The sequence below is a fragment of the Rhododendron vialii genome, chromosome 7a, assembly GCF_030253575.1.
Source record: "Rhododendron vialii isolate Sample 1 chromosome 7a, ASM3025357v1".
In the NCBI taxonomy this organism is placed as follows: Eukaryota; Viridiplantae; Streptophyta; class Magnoliopsida; order Ericales; family Ericaceae; genus Rhododendron; species Rhododendron vialii.
Window position 1 is genome coordinate 12,135,529 of NC_080563.1, and position 17,975 is coordinate 12,153,503.

Sequence of the window (17,975 nt, forward strand, 5' to 3'; positions counted from 1 at the left end):
CGCCGCCTCCCCCTCTTCCTCCCCCCTCCTTCCCTCCTCGCCTCTCTCACCGTCTGGGCTTCCGAGCTCCTCAGTTTTCGGGCGTGCGGTTTGGGTGTACGACCAGGACTCCTCAGTACGGCGTGGCCGGCGGTAGGTGGTTCCCCAACTCGTTTCTCGCCTGTCGTCCCCAGATCTGAAGTCCTCGGACCGGCGGCGAGTCAATAAGGTGTGCGGTTGGGTTGAAGGGGTTTTTTCGTTTTGTTTTTTCTAGGCTTTGTGCCCCTTTCCTCCGGCTGGGTTTTCCCCAGTCCGACTTTGTTTCTGGTTTGGTTTCTCCAAATCCGGAGGGTGCGGTGGTGGGCAAATAAGTTTGAGTGGTTTTCTTTGGTTGTTTGTGTCGGAGACTTGGATTATCAGGAGCAAGGTTCTCAATCTCTAGTCGCCGTGGTCCATGGAGCTGCTCCTTTTCGCTCGGTGCTGGCCGGCGTGCTTATCGGGGCATAGATGTTGAGTTCTGAGCTAGTGATGGTTCGTTGTCTTTTCCATCGGCTGATGTGGGCTGCTCCGGCAGTGGTGCATCTCGCTGGTTTGTAGCGGCTGCTCCTCGGTGTTTCTCCCTAGTCCGCGTGTTATGGGGATAGTAATGACCAGCGATGGCAACGTCCTCTCTCGGCTTGGCGGATTTCACCGGCTCGTGGGTTAGCCGCTAAGGCTCTTATCGTTTTTGTGTGTTTATTGTAATCCAGGGGTTTGATTTATGGATTTTTCGATGCTTGTACTCGGGGTGATGTCCCCATGCTTGTGTGATTTTATCTGTAAATTGATTCTCTGGGTCCTTCCATAATGGCAATGAAGTTTATTTAAAAAAAAAAAAAAAGCCTTGCCATAATAAATTAGGGGCACTGCTATTCGCAGCCCTTTATTTTCTTTCATAACCCGTTAAAAATTTTCAATTATACTCGACAATTAGTTACCGAAATTGTGATATATTTTCAGCATCTAATTACCGAAATATAATATTTTTTTAACAGCTATTTACCGAAAATGTATGTTTAGCAGTTGTTTACTGAAAGTTGAACATATTTTCAACATGTAGTTACCGAAATATAATCTTGTTTTCAACAGCTATTTTGTAACAGCCCGAAAATTTTAATTAATAATAATAACATTTAATTAGTGTTATTAATAAGGAAATTATTATTTTTAAGATAAATACAAATAAGAATTATCCTATTTTAATTTCTTTTATTTGCATGCATGCATTATTCCGAAATTCCTTCCATCTCTCTCTCCTACTCAACCTCTACTTCCTCCCTAACCTTATTTTCCGTCCATATTCGGCCAAGAGTTTGAATCCCATTAAAACACAATTTTATCACCCTTCTTTAAAAATTTTCCTTTATATATACCTCATTATCCCGACCCTAGGGCATACCACGAAATTTCTCACGCCCCACCAGTCCAGAAAGAGAGAGGAATCGGAGAAAAATCGAACTCCAATCCATGGAGTTCTAGAGAGAGAAAGAAAGAGAGAGAAAAGTGGGTTTTATAGCCACGACATACCGAGACCCGAATTGACCACTCCGAACACTTTCCTCAACCCCAAGCACCTCCGAGCATCGTTCAATTCGAGCCCAAGGTCCCCCGATCGCCAAAACCGAAGTCATCTTCCCCAAAAGTTCAAGTTTCGGTTTTAAATCAATTCAATCCAATTCAAGGTAGTATAATCCCTTCCAAACACCCCTCTAAGTATATTAAGTGTTTTTATACTTAACCCAATAGCCCTCGTGGTCCCATGCATCGAAACCGTAGCGAAACAATCAAAAAAATGAAATCTGACATGGAGTTTGCGGCCGCAACCTTCGGGTTGCTCCACCCGCAAGAACCAGGTCTCTGACCTTGCGGGCCGCAAGGTCAACCCGGTCAGACCTTGCGGTGGGTACAGTTTTGGTTCGAATCGACCTTTCGACATCCCGAACACTATTTTCGACTCCCGAACTATTTTTCCTAGACTTTTCATACTCCAAGGATCATAACTTGTTAAGATCATATTTTTTTTATTTAATTATCTATTTATTAAATTATTTGTTCATTATCTATCAAAGTTTACAAACGAAAAATAATTGCGACCTTTCAAATAATATTTTTAACACCCAAACTATTTTTCCTGAATTCCTCACACCTCAAATATGATATCTTGTTAAATTAATATTTTGTTTATTTAATTTACTATTTATTGTTATTTTTATAGCGTTTCCGTTTAAAAATTCTTTACGACCTTATAACCTTATTATAAATGCCCGAACAATTTTATTTAGACTTTCTATATTCTGAAGATGAAATCTTGTTAACAGTAGCATATTTTAATTTGCAAATTATTTATTATCTATTTACTTCACTTTCGGTCACTTTATTTAAACGTCTTTATTTAAATTAATCCTGTGACCTTCCGGACCCAACTTTTGACACTCGACTGGTTGCATAGGACTTTTAGGACTCTTATTAAAGTCATGATAAATGTTTCAATATTCTTATCCAATTAATGTATTTAATTAGTTTTTAATTAATCTATTATCTTAGAATTAATTAATAAAAGCCTAGAAAATTTTCCTTTTTAATTCTTTTTAAAACTCTTACTTGATATTGACATTGTGACCATACAAGATTAAGGGCAACGGCCCGTTCATAATAAGTTGCGTGATTAAATTGTTTATTAATTGTTTTAATTATTATTGATTTGTTGTATATTGCATCGATACTTGATTTAAGTGATAGATTGGACCCTAGAGACATGGGTTGGTATGCGAATAGAGTTCACTTAGACGATGCTAGGTAATGGATGAATTGAAAAGTTTTGTTTTCTTTAGAATGCCTGCAGGCGAGATTTTGAGATGTGATGAGTTGAATGTGATGGTTTGAAACTGGCAAAGTAAGCCCAGTGTTGATTGATGAATGATGATTGGCAAAGTAAGCCCAATGATGAATGATGTATTGATACTGGCAAAGTAAGCCCAGTGGTGATTGTGAAGTGGTATATAAGATAAGCGAACCCTAGTTATAATTCGGGCATGATAAGCCTTCTCTTGTTGTAATGAGAGGGATACACGCTAGGTACATAACTGAAGTGCAATCCGCGACAACAAGAGAAAGTGAGCTCATGGGACAGGGCATAGCTACCGGTTGGGGAGGAAAGATCCCGCGGAGGAGATCTTAGTTTACACGACAAGTTAATGGATAGTAATAAACTGATTATGTGGAACAAACTCTGTGTTACTTTTTCGCACTATTATTATTCTGTTGCATGCTAACTGTAAAGTAAGAAGGGTAGTTGGGTTGGATTATACTTCGGGGTGAACTTGTTCACTCAGGTACGGATTGCCTGGCTTCCGTGCCAGATTTTGCAGATAATCAAGAAGAGACACCAAATCCTGAAGGTGAACAGTTTTATGCTGAAGATAACCCAGAGGTGGGAGCTGAGCCAGAATATGCTTGGGATCCGTATCAAACTTAGAAGATGGCTCTGTTATTTTGTTTAGTTCATTACCACAAAGACTATTTTCAGTATTTCTACGATAATTTGTAATAGACGAAACTTTATGGTATTATCCGGTTTGGATTTTGAATTTTAATTCAATAAATTTTTAGAAATCAATATTTAAAACCTCCGATTTTATTTTCAAAAATCGGGGCGTTACATATTTACTGAAATGTTATGTATACGGAGTAATTTTTAACAACCACTTATCGAAATGTAGTGGGCTATGAAAAAAAATAAATGGCTACGAATAGCAGCGCTCTAAATTAGAACCAGGGTGTCAATAGATTCGTTTTTATTTATTTATATTTATCCGCCAATAGATTCGTATTTGTCATGACCATTTTTGTACTAGTTGTGGGGGCCAGTTAATCGATCCTGCCCATCTCAAAACAAATACAAATATTGTTCTGTTGATTGCATGTAGAAAAAGGTTGATTGGGTGCATCATATCATACTAGTCTGTTTTTAGCTGCTCAGAGTGGTATTTGATTCAGACAGACAAGCTCCAGACTTTATTTTCATGGTAGGATTATCTGCAGTTGCATCTCGGTTGTTCAATTTCGGTAATTCATGATTCAGATTTTAAAGAGTCTTTTTCACGTGAAGAATAAAATTTTTGCGGGAAGATTCTTTCACCAAATTCGAACCATTAAAAAACACTTTTAGGTGGTCAAGATTACAAGAACGGCTCTGTACAGTTCACAACCTCAAACTGTAGAGAAGCCTAATTCTATTTTTATCTAATGTGTTGAGAGATATTTTTGTTTGGGCACGTACAATAATATGCCTCAACATTTCAAATGTTACACTTCAGAATCTTGGGCATTGTACTTAATTTTGGAGTCTGACTATTCACACAGATTTTCAGCATCATTATGTGGGACCCATTCCGGGTCCATACAAATGATCCAAACAATTTATTAAATTTAAAATATTTTTTCATGGCCTCTTAGAAATATCAGCTCAATCTCGTACCTATATAGATGCTCGATTTAATAATCTAACTTTTCATTTAGATTTTAATATTTTTTCATGGCTCCCAAAAATATCAACTCAATCTCATACTTATAGATGCTTGATTTAATCATCTAATTTTTCATCCAGATTTTAGGATCGAATTATTTGTATGAGATCCGGAGTAGGCCCCACACTGTGCTTTGTGCACAGAAAATTTGTTTCCGCAGAGTTTATGTTAATTTTGGGATTTTACTTCTCTCCATATAGTGGTTACAGACACAGTAATAGTCCATGCAATCTTAACCGTTCAAAAATATATTCCTCAAGATTGGTGAGTTTTATAGATAAACCAAACTCTTAGAACATCTTCAACCCATACTCCATTTTTTTATTTTGGAGGAAAAACATTCTCCAACTCATCCTCTAAAACTCTTCTCCATTTGGGAGGATGAACTTTGATCCTCTAAATATAGAGGATGAAGGAAAAAATAGAGGATCTCCTCCAAATATGTGTTGGAGTTGAAAAATAGAGTGTTGGGTTGGAGTTGAGATAAATAGTACAATCCTCTAAATCTACTTTTCAAATAAAATAGATTAATTTGATCCTCTCAAATAGAGATTTGGAGGGTGTTGGATTGGAGATGCTCTTACGAGTTCTTTGCTGAATTGGTTTGGGCCTCCTAAGCCTGGACTTTTGCACCAGAAAAGATTAATTGGTGTTGAATCTCATGGCATGGTTGAGGCCACGTCGCAGAGTGGCCGAGCACAGGGTGCCTGGTGTGTCGTTCGGCCTAGAGCTGTAAATGAACCGAGCCATTCGCGAACTGTTCGAGGCTCGGTTCGGTAAGAGCTCGTTCAAGTTCAATTCGTCTGCTAAACGAACTGAACCTGAACCTCAATTCTAGGCTTGTTCCGTAAATGAGCCGAACCTGAGCCTAACGGTATTCGGCTCGGTTAGGTTCACGAACCTATACTTAAATTTAATTAATAATTCAATAGGGGTTTATTTGTAAATGTTAAAAATTTTAAGGTTGTATATATAATTCAATACTTATTTTTCTCCCAAATTCTATACGATCAATAAGAGAGTTTGGGTTCGCTTGAGTTTAATGAGCTGAGCCGAATCAAACCTGAGTCTTGACGAGCTCAATTCGAGCTTAGATTCGGCTCGGCTCGATTTATTTGAGTTTAACAAGCCAAACTCGAGTCAAGATGTTCAAGGTCGAATCGAACTCGAGCCGAATCCGAGCCGAACTCGAGCTAGCCTAATATCTTAACGAACCCAACTTAGCCGAACCCGAGCCTTGAAAAATTTTAACGAGCCGAACTCGAGCCAAGTTGTTCAGGCTCTAATTGAACTCGAATTGAACCCGAGCCGAACTCATACCTTAACGAACCCGAGCCGAACTCATACCTTAACGAACCCGAGCCGAACTTAACAGGGTTCGGCTCGATTCGGTTCGTTTACTGCCCTAGTTCGGCCTACATCAACCACCAAAGTACTTCCGTTTGGTTAACGAGAGCTACCAATATTGATCCCCTCTAGTCAGTCCCACACAAATTTGGATGTATGTGGCATCTCTGCAGCCATACGTCTTACGAAACAAAACTCACAAGTATCGAATCAAAATATTCTCATGTGATAATCTCCTTTCAGATGACAATATCGCCAATGGTAAATGAAACCCGGCACAATTGTATTTAATTATATTTTTTTCAGTTTATAGATCTCGAAGGTTAAAAACATCTATGCCGAGATCAAATTGGTTGAGCAGTAGGATCAAACTCTCTTAGTATAATTATTATTCAAGTGAGTATGATATCCCAAGGGCATCTATCTATATGCCTATACTATATATTAAGTACGTGTATGACACATGATATGCTCTTTTTAAAAAAAAAAAAAAACAATTTAAACAATTGAGCCACTTACTTTCTCTCTCCCTTGGTTTTCCACCTAGCAAGAAGGAAGAAAAGTATTCCAAACTTCCCCTCACCTTCAAGCTCTCTGTTTTAATACAAAAAATTGTGCATTTCATGTTAAATCGTGCATCAATGATGGATAAGTATCATCAAACATAACCAACTTTTTTCGTGCTTCCGCAAATGATACAGGTACAACTGGGGCCGTAAATGAACCAAGCATCTCTTGAGTTCGGCTCCTTAACGCTCAACACGTTTACTACAAGAGCCGAGCTTGAGTCTGAGTATTTGGCTCGTTTAGTATAAGGGAGGCTTGGCTCGATTAAATAAGCTAATTTAGTAAATGACAAAGCTCGACTCGTCCAAACTCAATCCGAAATCGAACTCAAATTTTTGACTTATTTAATACACCGGCCGTGCTTGAGCTTGACAAAACTCCGCTCAGCTCGTTTGCGGTACAACAGCCCAAGACCGTACAACGCTTGTAATTTCTCAATAATGTTATAGTATGAATTTTAGCCAAATTTTGAGACCACATAAAGTATATCGCCTGGCCCGGAATAACCGAAACGGAAAGCCCAATCTCCTACGGCCTCAACCTCATCCTACTGGTTTCGTTATCCCCAAAACCACCACCAAACCAGACGAATACAGAGACATAGAGAAGAGAGAGAGAGAGAGAGAGAGAGAGAGAGAGAGAGAGAGAGAGAGAGCAGAGACTAGAGAGCAGAAAAATATGGCGGCAGAGTCGATGAAAATGTCGACGACAGCTTCTTCAATGTGCAACACCAACTTCAGCAACGGCTCCAGGAGGCCTCTCCCTCTCTCTCCTCGCCGCCTCCTCTGTCTCAATAACGCCCTAAGCCGTACTCACTCTCTCTCCTCTTCTTCGCTCTCCAAATTCTTCGGCAGCGTCCTTCTCGATTCTACCGCTCCTCCCAAGCCCTCGTTAACTCCACGCAAGGAACAACGACGCGGGAACTTCTCCGTATTCGCCATGGCAGCCGACGGTACGCACGTCTATGTTTGTGTGATGGAATGTAAATTCTGAATGCATTTATGTGCTTTTGTGGCTTGAATTAGTTGCTTTAGGATTGGGTGTAAAAGGCACTATCCTTCGTTCCTTTTTTTGGTTCTCGCGAGTTTTCAAGACTGTTAGCTTCAAATAGCATTGAACTACGTGTTGAATTGAGTGTAAAATTGTAAATTTAGTTGATTTCTAGTTGAATTGGATGGAATTTTTTGATTTTTCCTCTTTATAGTGGTTAATACGTTTGCTTAAAAGTTTGGAACGTTATGTTGAGAATTCGGACAAACCAACAAATACACAATGGGTGAAGAACAATCAAGAAAATAATGGAGAACGCAAGGTTATAGAGATTTTTACTTGGTTCCCCAACTCTGTAGTTTGGTACATCCACGACTCAAAACAGTTTCCCCAAATGGTGAGGGAAGCGTAGATTAGACTGAATCAGGCTTCACAAACCCAACAAGTTATAATTCCTTTTTTTGGCTGTGTTTTCTTTCAGTAGGGTCTTGTTTTCTGATGATATTTCCCAAGTTTGCGCCGTGGGAAAATCAGAAAGATCAGTTTTGGTCAAGTGTTGTGTAAATGAGAAAAATTGGATGTTCCTTTCATTTGATGATCTGCTCTAGTGTTTATTATTGGCATGATCAAAATCTGCTCCAAAGAATGCAGAAAATATAAGGGATGTTAAATTGGAGATGAATTACTACTGCTATATGAGAAAGCTATATCGTATATACTATATCCCATAACCCTGGACATCCAAACCTTGGTTGTGTGGAGATATTCGAACATTGTTTATATCTCGGAGATTTGGGAAATGATTTTGGACCTTGTATTCTCGTAAGATTCTTGAAAATTTGTAGATGACTCCAATGTCTTGTGGGAGGTTTTCATAGTGAAGTTTATAGTCCATGCTATTTCGGCCTTTGGGACTTCAAAATGTTTGAGATACTATTATAGCAATCTTCGTGTGGTGTTCTGATATAGTTATACATAAGTTGGCTGCTAGTGCTAATGCGCAGCGGCACGTGGAGTGTTTATGCGTAATTTCAATGTATATGTTGCCAGGCCACATTGATTGTTTGATAGTTGATGACGTAATCATGCTATTCAGTCGGAAGTATGGTGCGTGATTGTGTTTTCATGGCGATATACTGTCAACATTAGTGGTGCCTCATCTCCTTTGTTATATGTTTTTAGATTTCTAGTATACATATATGGATATATCAGATAACTCTGAAGTCTGACCGGATGTTGCATACTGACCATGCACATACACGATATTATCAATTCTTTCGGTCCTTATTAAGCCCCTGAAAAATGTTCTCTAGCTAGTGCTAGTGATGGAATCCAAGTGAAAAATGGGCATATGCCACCTTGGAGATTTTGGAAATTTTGATTGAACCTTGTGGGTATGAGGAGTGGGAAGAGTATTTGAGGTTGTCCTCCAGGAATATGGCGGGTGATACAAAGGCTCGAGACCACTGGAGGTCGAGGAGGAGAGAGCTCAAGCAGCCTTAAAGAGAGAGGGGATGGTAGTGAAGTGCGCGAGGTGAGTATTGAATGTCATGCCTTTAATGAGGTGTTAACTCCTCTTTATATAGGAGCCTTGGAAGAGGGAAAAGCCAGCTGGTAGCCTCTCCCTCATTAATGTACAACAGAGTATGCACTGAAGGGGTTTTTTCTTTAAGCCTCATTATTAGAACTGGTGTTCATGGAACTCTTAGACATGGTTTGGGTGATATATGGAGCCTGTATCATGGGGTAGGCGGTAGCTATGATATATGCTCCCAGATGTCAGCGTCGTTGCAGAGGCGTGCTTGTGTCAATGTCAGGTGACGTAGGCGAGCCCCTCTCTCTCTCTCTCTCTCTATTGCCGGTCAAGGTAGAGCTCCCTTCATGGAGGTGAGCCTTGACATTCCCTTAACTCTAGCCTCCAAGCCACATGCCTTCTTAGGTCTTGAGTGGGTACCTAGGCCCTGCGCCCGACCTAGGGTATTGTGAAGAGTTACCAGGCTTATTAGAGCTTTATTAGTGTGTGGTGAATAGGAGATGCCTCGAGCATGTCATCAAGCATTGTAATGTGTGCTTGGAGACTACCCAGAGGAGTTCCCTATATGGAGGTCCATGAAGTCTAGAGTATGAGGAGTCATGATTCTGGAGGAGCTCGCTCGCCTTACCCGCTGGACATTGGGTCCGTTGGTAAGTGCCACGTGGCAATGCTCTTCATCATACCCACAAACCTGTATGAGTTACACTTGCAAGGGTGTGTGATTTCCCTTGCCAAAGTCATTTTTCGGCTTTGGATTTGTGTTTGAAGTCTCCAACATCTTGCCAAATCTTGAGTCAAATTTGCTCAAGACTTGGCGAAACTATTTTAGCCACGTCACCTGGAATGGTTGCGAATGTTGTGATCCGGAGTTATCATCTAAGGGCTAAATTGGTAGCTGTTCAAATGGATTGGTTCTGTTGGAGTAACATTGCCTAAAAATAGATAAAAGACACTTTAGCTGCCAAGGAGATCCGTTGGAGATTCTCTAATGTCATTGAAATGTTAAACGATTTAATGCTACCGTTATTGGCCAAATGTTTTCATGGATTAGATGTAAGTATCTTGGTTTACTGTTGACACGTGCAAATGTCTACCCACAAACTGATGCATAAGACTTTTTTTTTTGTGTGTATTTCAGCAGAGAGCAAGCGTGCAGTACCCTTGGATGATTATCGCAATATCGGAATCATGGCTCACATAGATGCAGGAAAGACAACGACAACTGAACGTATCCTATACTATACTGGTAGAAATTACAAAATTGGTGAGGTTCATGAAGGAACAGCTACCATGGACTGGATGGAGCAAGAACAAGAAAGAGGCATTACCATAACTTCTGCAGCAACTACCACATTTTGGGACAAGCATCGGATTAACATTATTGACACACCTGGCCATGTTGACTTCACTCTTGAAGTTGAGCGGGCTCTCAGGGTATTGGATGGTGCTATATGCTTGTTTGACAGTGTTGCCGGTGTGGAACCACAGTCTGAAACTGTGTGGAGACAAGCTGATAAATATGGAGTACCTAGAATTTGTTTCGTCAACAAAATGGACCGCATGGGGGCAAACTTTTTCCGAACGAGAGACATGATAGTAACAAATTTAGGAGCCAAACCGCTTGTGCTTCAGATCCCCATTGGTGCGGAAGACAATTTCCAAGGAGTTGTCGATCTTATAAAGATGAAAGCCATTGTCTGGACAGGTGAAGAATTGGGTGCGAAGTTTGAGCATCAAGATGTTCCAGCAGATCTTCAAGAGTTGGCTGAGGACTACAAGGCACAGCTGATAGAGAACATTGTTGAGTTAGATGATGAAGCTATGTTGGGGTACTTAGAAGGAGTTGAGCCTGATGAGGAAACAATAAAGAAATTAATTAGGAAAGGTACAATCGCAGGCAACTTTGTGCCAGTTCTATGTGGTTCAGCTTTTAAAAACAAGGGGGTTCAGCCCTTACTTGATGCAGTTGTGGATTACTTGCCTTCACCCCTAGATGTGCCACCAATGAAAGGCACAGACCCTGACGACCCAGAAGTGACAATTGAAAGGGCTGCCAGTGATGAAGAACCATTTTCTGGGCTAGCTTTCAAAATCATGAGTGACCCATTTGTGGGTTCCCTTACTTTTGTAAGAGTATATTCTGGGAAGGTTATGGCAGGATCTTCTGTGCTGAATTCTAACAAGGGAAAGAAGGAGAGGATAGGTAGACTTCTGGAAATGCATGCCAACAGCAGAGAGGACGTTAAGGTAGCTTTAGCTGGCGATATTATTGCTCTTGCGGGTTTGAAAGATACCAATACGGGAGAAACATTGTGTAATCCTGATAAGCCTATTGTGCTTGAAAGAATGGAATTCCCTGATCCAGTTATTAAGGTTGCTATTGAACCCAAGACTAAAGCCGATGTTGATAAGATGTCAATGGGGTTAGTCAAGCTTGCTCAAGAGGATCCCTCTTTCCACTTCTCACGGGACGAAGAGACCAACCAAACAGTTATCGAGGGAATGGGTGAATTGCATCTCGATATTATTGTTGACCGTCTCAAGAGGGAATATAAGGTTCATATTTTCATCTTTGTGCATATGTTGATCCAGTTAAATCGTTGGCTATTTTTTGCCCTCTCTCTTCCTGTCAATATATGCAAATGTGTATATGTTCTCTGGTTACATTCCTAGCTCTCTCTCTCTCACACACACACTCTATTACACCTAGGGGCTTGGGGGGGAATAGTTGTAAATAGACATACAGATACGTGTGCAAGCCGATATTCTTACTTGCGTGACTTGTGAGGCATCAGTTTGCTCAAAGACACGGACCCATTACTGCCGTCCAGGGGCCGGGTAAGGGGGGAACTGTACTTAGTTTCCAAGATGATTCTTTATCTGTTGTGAATTGTGTAACATTTTGCACAAGAAACTAATCAGTTTTTCCTTTATATGAAATAGATTATTGTTTAGGTTTGATAAATCATTATTCTTTTCTTGGAAGTTGTCATTTTTCTTTCCCTTACTTGTCCCTCCTGTTCATCATTTTGTAATGGTGTGCAAACTAAGGAAACAAATCAAAAAAATTCTCATTGTAAAACTTGTTTCTGGATAATTCGATTATTCGCTAGAATTATGTCTCCTGAGAAGTGTTTGGGTGTCCTTGACTGAGTTGTAATAAACTGGTTTGCTTGTCACTCGTAGGTGGATGCTACTGTTGGCGCACCACAAGTAAACTACCGCGAAAGCATTTCTAGAACTTCCGAAGTGAGGTACGTTCACAAAAAACAGTCAGGTGGGCAAGGGCAGTTTGCTGATATCACCATGAGGTTTGAGCCCATGGAATCAGGTAGCGGATACGAGTTCAAGAGCGAGATTAAGGGAGGTTCAGTGCCAAAGGAATATATTCCAGGGGTTATGAAAGGAATGGAAGAGTGCATGAGTAACGGAGTGCTCGCAGGATTCCCTGTTGTTGATGTCCGTGCCGTATTAGTGGAGGGTACCTACCATGACGTGGATTCAAGTGTCTTGGCATTCCAGCTTGCCGCCAGAGGAGCTTTTAGGGAGGGTATTAGGAAAGCTGGGCCAAGGTTGCTAGAGCCCATAATGAGAGTTGAAGTGGTAACCCCAGAAGAACACTTGGGGGATGTGATTGGTGATCTCAACTCTAGGAGAGGACAGATCAACAGCTTTGGCGACAAACCTGGTGGTCTCAAGGTATGTTTACCTTGCTCTTGTACCTACACCAATCTCCTTTGCAATTGCATATTGAAAAGATCAACTACAGCATTGATTAAGCCATAAAGAGGTAACTGCCTTGTTTATTTGTGGACTAGAATGGAATTTAGATAATCTAGATAGAGCAATAATGAGGGTTTAATGGTTACATTATGTGTTTTTCATATGTTCCTCGTAAACTAGAGAGCTTTCGTTATGTTCCTTGTAAACTATAGAAACAGCACTGCTCTTGTATTCCTTCAATCTGTCCGTGCATTATATTTTCCTTGCGACTTACTTAAATTCTTGTGACTTGTACTTGAAGAAAAGTTTAGCTCATGTAACGACCTGCTTCAACCTTTTTAAGGAGTATTTTAAACAACGTGTTAAGGGAGTGCCAAACATATCATAGGCCAAAAAAATTTTGGGCCACATACACTTCCTTGTGTATCAGAAGATCTATCTTGTCGAGAAATTGATTGAGAGAAGTATTACCTTCCCCATGCTCCGCAATACAAGCTACTAACCAAAAAAGCTCTTAAGCCATACAAAGGGCTTTCCTCTCCATTGAAGTGACACCAATTCCTTTCTTGCCGAATAAGCAACATAATCAAACGAAGAGGAATCACTTGCCAAAGATTCCTTCTCCCAACACTAGTGCCTCTCCAAGCATATTAAAACTACTCTCTTATGAAAATCTTTCGTGGTTCAGCATTAGGGCCTGCTTTGTTCTTTGGTTGTAACTGTTTACTAGCAATCCTATATTAAACTGCACTTCAGATCATGCCTTTTTCTTCGTTTGTTTAAGCTGAATGTGGTTTTTGTGTCTTTGTTTCGATCTGCAGGTGGTCGATTCCTTGGTTCCACTAGCAGAGATGTTTCAGTATGTGAGTACGCTCCGGGGAATGACAAAAGGTCGTGCTTCTTACACTATGCAAGTAGCCAAGTTCGATGTCGTCCCTCAACACATCCAGACCCAGCTTTCAGAGAAAGAAGCGGTTACTGCCTAATTTGGTTTTCCTGATTTCAAGCACCTATACTTGTAAGAACCTTAAAATTTTGTTATCTTACTATTGAAATCCTGCAAACTACTCCAATTCTTTCTGTACCCAGTTCAAGAATGTAGTGATATAAAAAGAAAAAAAGTTCGTAAACGCAACGCAAGCAAACTTCAAGGAAAGAGTGATGTGACACTCGATCTCGATGCGATGATGATTCGTTAGGTTTTTGAATTTACCCCCAACACTTGAGTAATCACAGAGAAATTTGTACCTTTCTTTGCCGGAGATGAAGGCGATACAATTGAACCAAGGTATTGGGCTTTGGTTAAAATACTCGTGTTTATAAAAAAGATCAAATGTTCCTCTGTAAAATGATTAAATTATTTTGAGAAAATAGTTCATCTCACTATTATATACCATACAAATGTCCAAATCATTACGATACCTACATGAACCCATTTTATGTGTAAAAAAAAAATCCACATTTATCGTCTTGAATAATCCATATCTCAAAATAGTAGCGATAAATACCCTTACCAAGTGGGATCCATTAAATAAAAAATCTATCTATTCCTCATGCAGTACGTATGATTTTATCAAATGGCGTACTGTCAATTTTTATTACTAGCGCATTCTCTATTTTCATCTCGACCTTCTCTTTGTATTTGTTGAAATTTCATGATATTGATTTGTACGCATCCCCTCATTTAGTGCTTCCATAATAGAGTCTACAGCATTAGCCTTCCCATATACAATTGTGAAGGACACAACCCACAACATCTCCGGCGAAACAATCAAATGTTGTGTCATATTTTTTCCAACAAAACCTTCAAACGTTCTCTCTCTCTCTCCAAATTTGAAGTATGACTAGCATTTATTATTTATCATTGCTTTTTATAGCAATGATGACAGTCATAACAATATATATGTTTGGTGTGTAGCAAACTTTTACCAGTTCGAGGCTCGACTCGCTACACACTCGTTTGAGTTCGATTCGGATATTAAACGAACCAAACCTAAATCTCAATTTTAGACTCGTTTAATAAATAAGCCGAACTTGAACGTGACAGTATTCGGTTCGAATGGGCTCGCGAACCTAGAGTATTCGGCTCGAATGTCTCTGGAACCGCTTCATATATATATATATATGGGGCGGCTCCGGGAACCCTTAAAAAACCTCTAAAAAAATCCTTCAAATCTTAATCTCATAGTTTCCGATCAAATTTTGATAATCCGAGTTGCTCAATGTGTTCAGAACATGATTTTAAGGGCGCCTACAAAAAATTGGCAAAAAAAATAACCGGAAAGGGCTTGATTTGAGCAGTTTTTTATTGAACCGTTCAATAAAATTCAATAAAAAACTGTTTGGATGAAACCCTTCTCGGGCATTTTTTTTGGCTGATATCTCTCGAGTACTCTTAAAATCACATTTTGATTACATTGAGCGGTTTGGATAATCAAAATTTGGTCAGAAACTTGGGATTTTTTTTTTATAGATATATTTCCTAAGAATTTCACGTATAACCTTGAATATGGTTAAATTTTTACATGTAAATAATAAAAAATCGATAACTTGTAGTCTTATCCGGGTACTCCATAAAACGACTTTGTTTGCTTGGGGGACTCAAATTCTTCGAGCACGTTTTCCAATAAATTTTATCTATCTAACTCCACTTATTATTACTTTTAAAAAAACCTTCCTATAAACTCCAAAATGAACAAGGCCATGTTTCTATAATTTTGTATTTTTATGAGATTATTTATATACAAAATAAAACTACTATTTGCAATTTTAGACTTATATAAAAATAAAAATATTTAATATTTTTTACTCGTTAGGACTTAGGACTTGTAAATAAGTAAATAAGTTCGAAGTTGAGTCAAAAGTCAAATTTTTATTAAGTTTGAGCACGGGTCGAATTAGTTTAAAAACTTAACAAACAGATCTATCCATTCTAAAGCTCAGCTCTACTACTCTAGTTTGCAGCCGCCACACGGAAAAGTTAATTAACATGGCACATCCTCCGCAAGTTAGATCCGAATAATAATACCCGGTTACCCTAGTCTTTTGTCCAAACAAACCCGGACCGATTCCACACGAATGCTTCGAGCAAGTTTACCAGCAACTTTAAAATAGCTACAAAGCTATTTTAGCTCATAAAAAAAGAAAAAACATCCTTACATCAGAGGAGCTAAACAGAGAGTCAATTTGACTCAATCCACAGTTGTAAGTTAAAAATAGCTTACAACTATTCACAAGCAATTCATTTTTTTATTATTTTCTCTCTCTCCCCCCTTCTCTCTCTCATTTTATAATAATAGAATAAAGAAAAAGGATGAAAAATGTGTATTTTAATAGCGAGTAGATTAAATATATAGTATTGATGTAGTGTTAAAAGAAATATGAGTAGATAAAATGAAAAATGTATACTGTTCACAAGTTTTTTTAACTAAGTATCGGTAAACTTGCTCTTAATCAATACACTTGTAATAAAAGAAGATAGGATGGTAAGCCAAGGCACGCCGTGAAAATACGAAATTACCCCTCGTAGGATTACCCTTGTAATTTAAGTTGAAGGATATGGTCGTCATTTCTTCTTGTTTGAAAGATCTAAAAGAATATAGGATGGTTAGCCCAGCCACAATGTGAAATTACCAATTTGTCCTTATAGTTTGTCAATGGTGGAGTTAAGATATGAGGGTATTTTAGGCATTTCAGTGTTAGGTCTTTTGCTTAGTCAAGAAAAAAATGAGGTACAAAAAAAATCTTTTTTTTTCCTAATTTAAGGGATATTGTTTTTTATAGGTACAAAAAAAAAAATCTAAAAATCTTTCTTTTCCCTAATTTAAGGGATATTGTTTTTTAAAAGTACAAAAAAAAAAAAAAAAACTTTCTTTTCCCTAATTTAAGGCAAGCCTAGCTACCAAGTTAAAAGACAAAATTACCCTTGTAGATTTCGTCTTTCAAATATTTTTTGGACGTCTTGAGTTGAAGTTATTTTAGGTCCTACTTTGCTTAGTCAAGAAGAAAAGGCTTTTCGAAGGTATTTTAGATATTTTTGGTTCTCCTTTGCTTAGTAAAAAAGAAAAGACTTTTTTGGGATATTTTAGGTCATATTTTGCTTAGTCAAGAAGAAAATGCTTTTTCGAGAATATTTTAGGTATTTAAGGTCCTCCTTTACTTAGTCAAAAAGAAAATGCTTTTCGGAGTTATTTTAGGTCCCCTTTTGCTTAGTCAAGAAGAAAAGGCATTTCATAGGTATTTTAGGTATTTAGGTCCCTCTTTGCTTTGTTAAGAAGAAAAAGCTTTATACATCTTCTCAATCTAACCATTAGAAAAAAATATCTCTCTTTTTCTCGTTCCTCCTAGATCTCCCTCGATCTGTCTCTCATCGATCCCTCTGTAATTCAGATGAAGATAGACGCATCAATTTCTCAATCATAAATTCTTATGCACAAAAAAAGAAGCAACTACGTGGTCAGATTCTCTTAGATTTCATAACCCTAGACTGTGATTTTGTTAGAACTTCAAATCATAAGTATTTTGAGTGGTCTCTTCTTTCTGGGGTTTTCTAATTGTTTTACTTTTATGGTTCTATTTTTTTTCAACATCAATGCTTGATAGTTTGTTGTGTGCTCTTAGCAAACCAAGCTCTAATTTTGTTCGATATATTTTGAAGAAATGCTCTCTTGCGGCAAGGTTTTCTTGCGGCAAGGTTTTACAGTTATTTTTCAAAACACAAGGATGAAAAAGCCTCATTATTTGCACAGTTTTAGAATCTAATCCATGACATTATCTTGATTATTGTTGGTATTGTTTGAGAATGAATTTATATTTTAATTCAAAGACCTATTTCTTTGATCTATGTTTATGCAATGTTTAATTTGTCCTGATGGAATCAGAAATACCGTTCCTTATAATCCATTTTTTTAACAAGGTTGAGCTATTTGTGACTCTCTTCAGTTTTAGTGCATATGTTGGATTAAATTACTTGCATGATCTATGAAATTACAATAGTCTTAATTAATTATTTGAGTCTACAAAATTAAAAATATTTTGGTACTCCAAAATTGTATTCTATATGTTATTTTTTTCGTATAAGAACTCCTTTTGTATTGCTTAAAAAATATTATCTTCTTCTTTTTTCTTTTAAAATGATTTTTCATTCAATTACTTACTCTTACGACTTCTTTATTTCCATAACAATATCCTAATCTAAACTATCTTACATACATGAACAGTTAATAGCTACATCAATAAGCACACAACAGTGTGCGAAGCACGCGGAATTA

At 38.4% G+C, this 17,975-nt stretch overlaps 1 protein-coding gene across 2 annotated transcripts; it reads left to right on the top strand.

Moving 5' to 3' along the window:
* Positions 1 to 6,971: 6,971 nt before the first annotated feature.
* LOC131332275 (elongation factor G-2, chloroplastic) lies at positions 6,972 to 13,835 on the top strand. 2 transcript variants are annotated; one of them, XM_058366406.1, is made up of 4 exons: positions 6,972 to 7,410; positions 10,121 to 11,538; positions 12,169 to 12,681; positions 13,527 to 13,835. In XM_058366406.1, the coding sequence occupies exons 1-4, from the start codon at positions 7,137 to 7,139 to the stop codon at positions 13,689 to 13,691; spliced, it is 2,370 nt and encodes a 789-aa protein (XP_058222389.1). In that variant the 5' UTR covers positions 6,972 to 7,136; the 3' UTR covers positions 13,692 to 13,835. The 2 variants fall into 2 exon arrangements, with proteins under 2 accessions (XP_058222389.1, XP_058222390.1); XM_058366407.1 differs by having other exon boundaries at positions 6,989 to 7,410; positions 10,124 to 11,538.
* Positions 13,836 to 17,975: the final 4,140 nt, after the last annotated feature.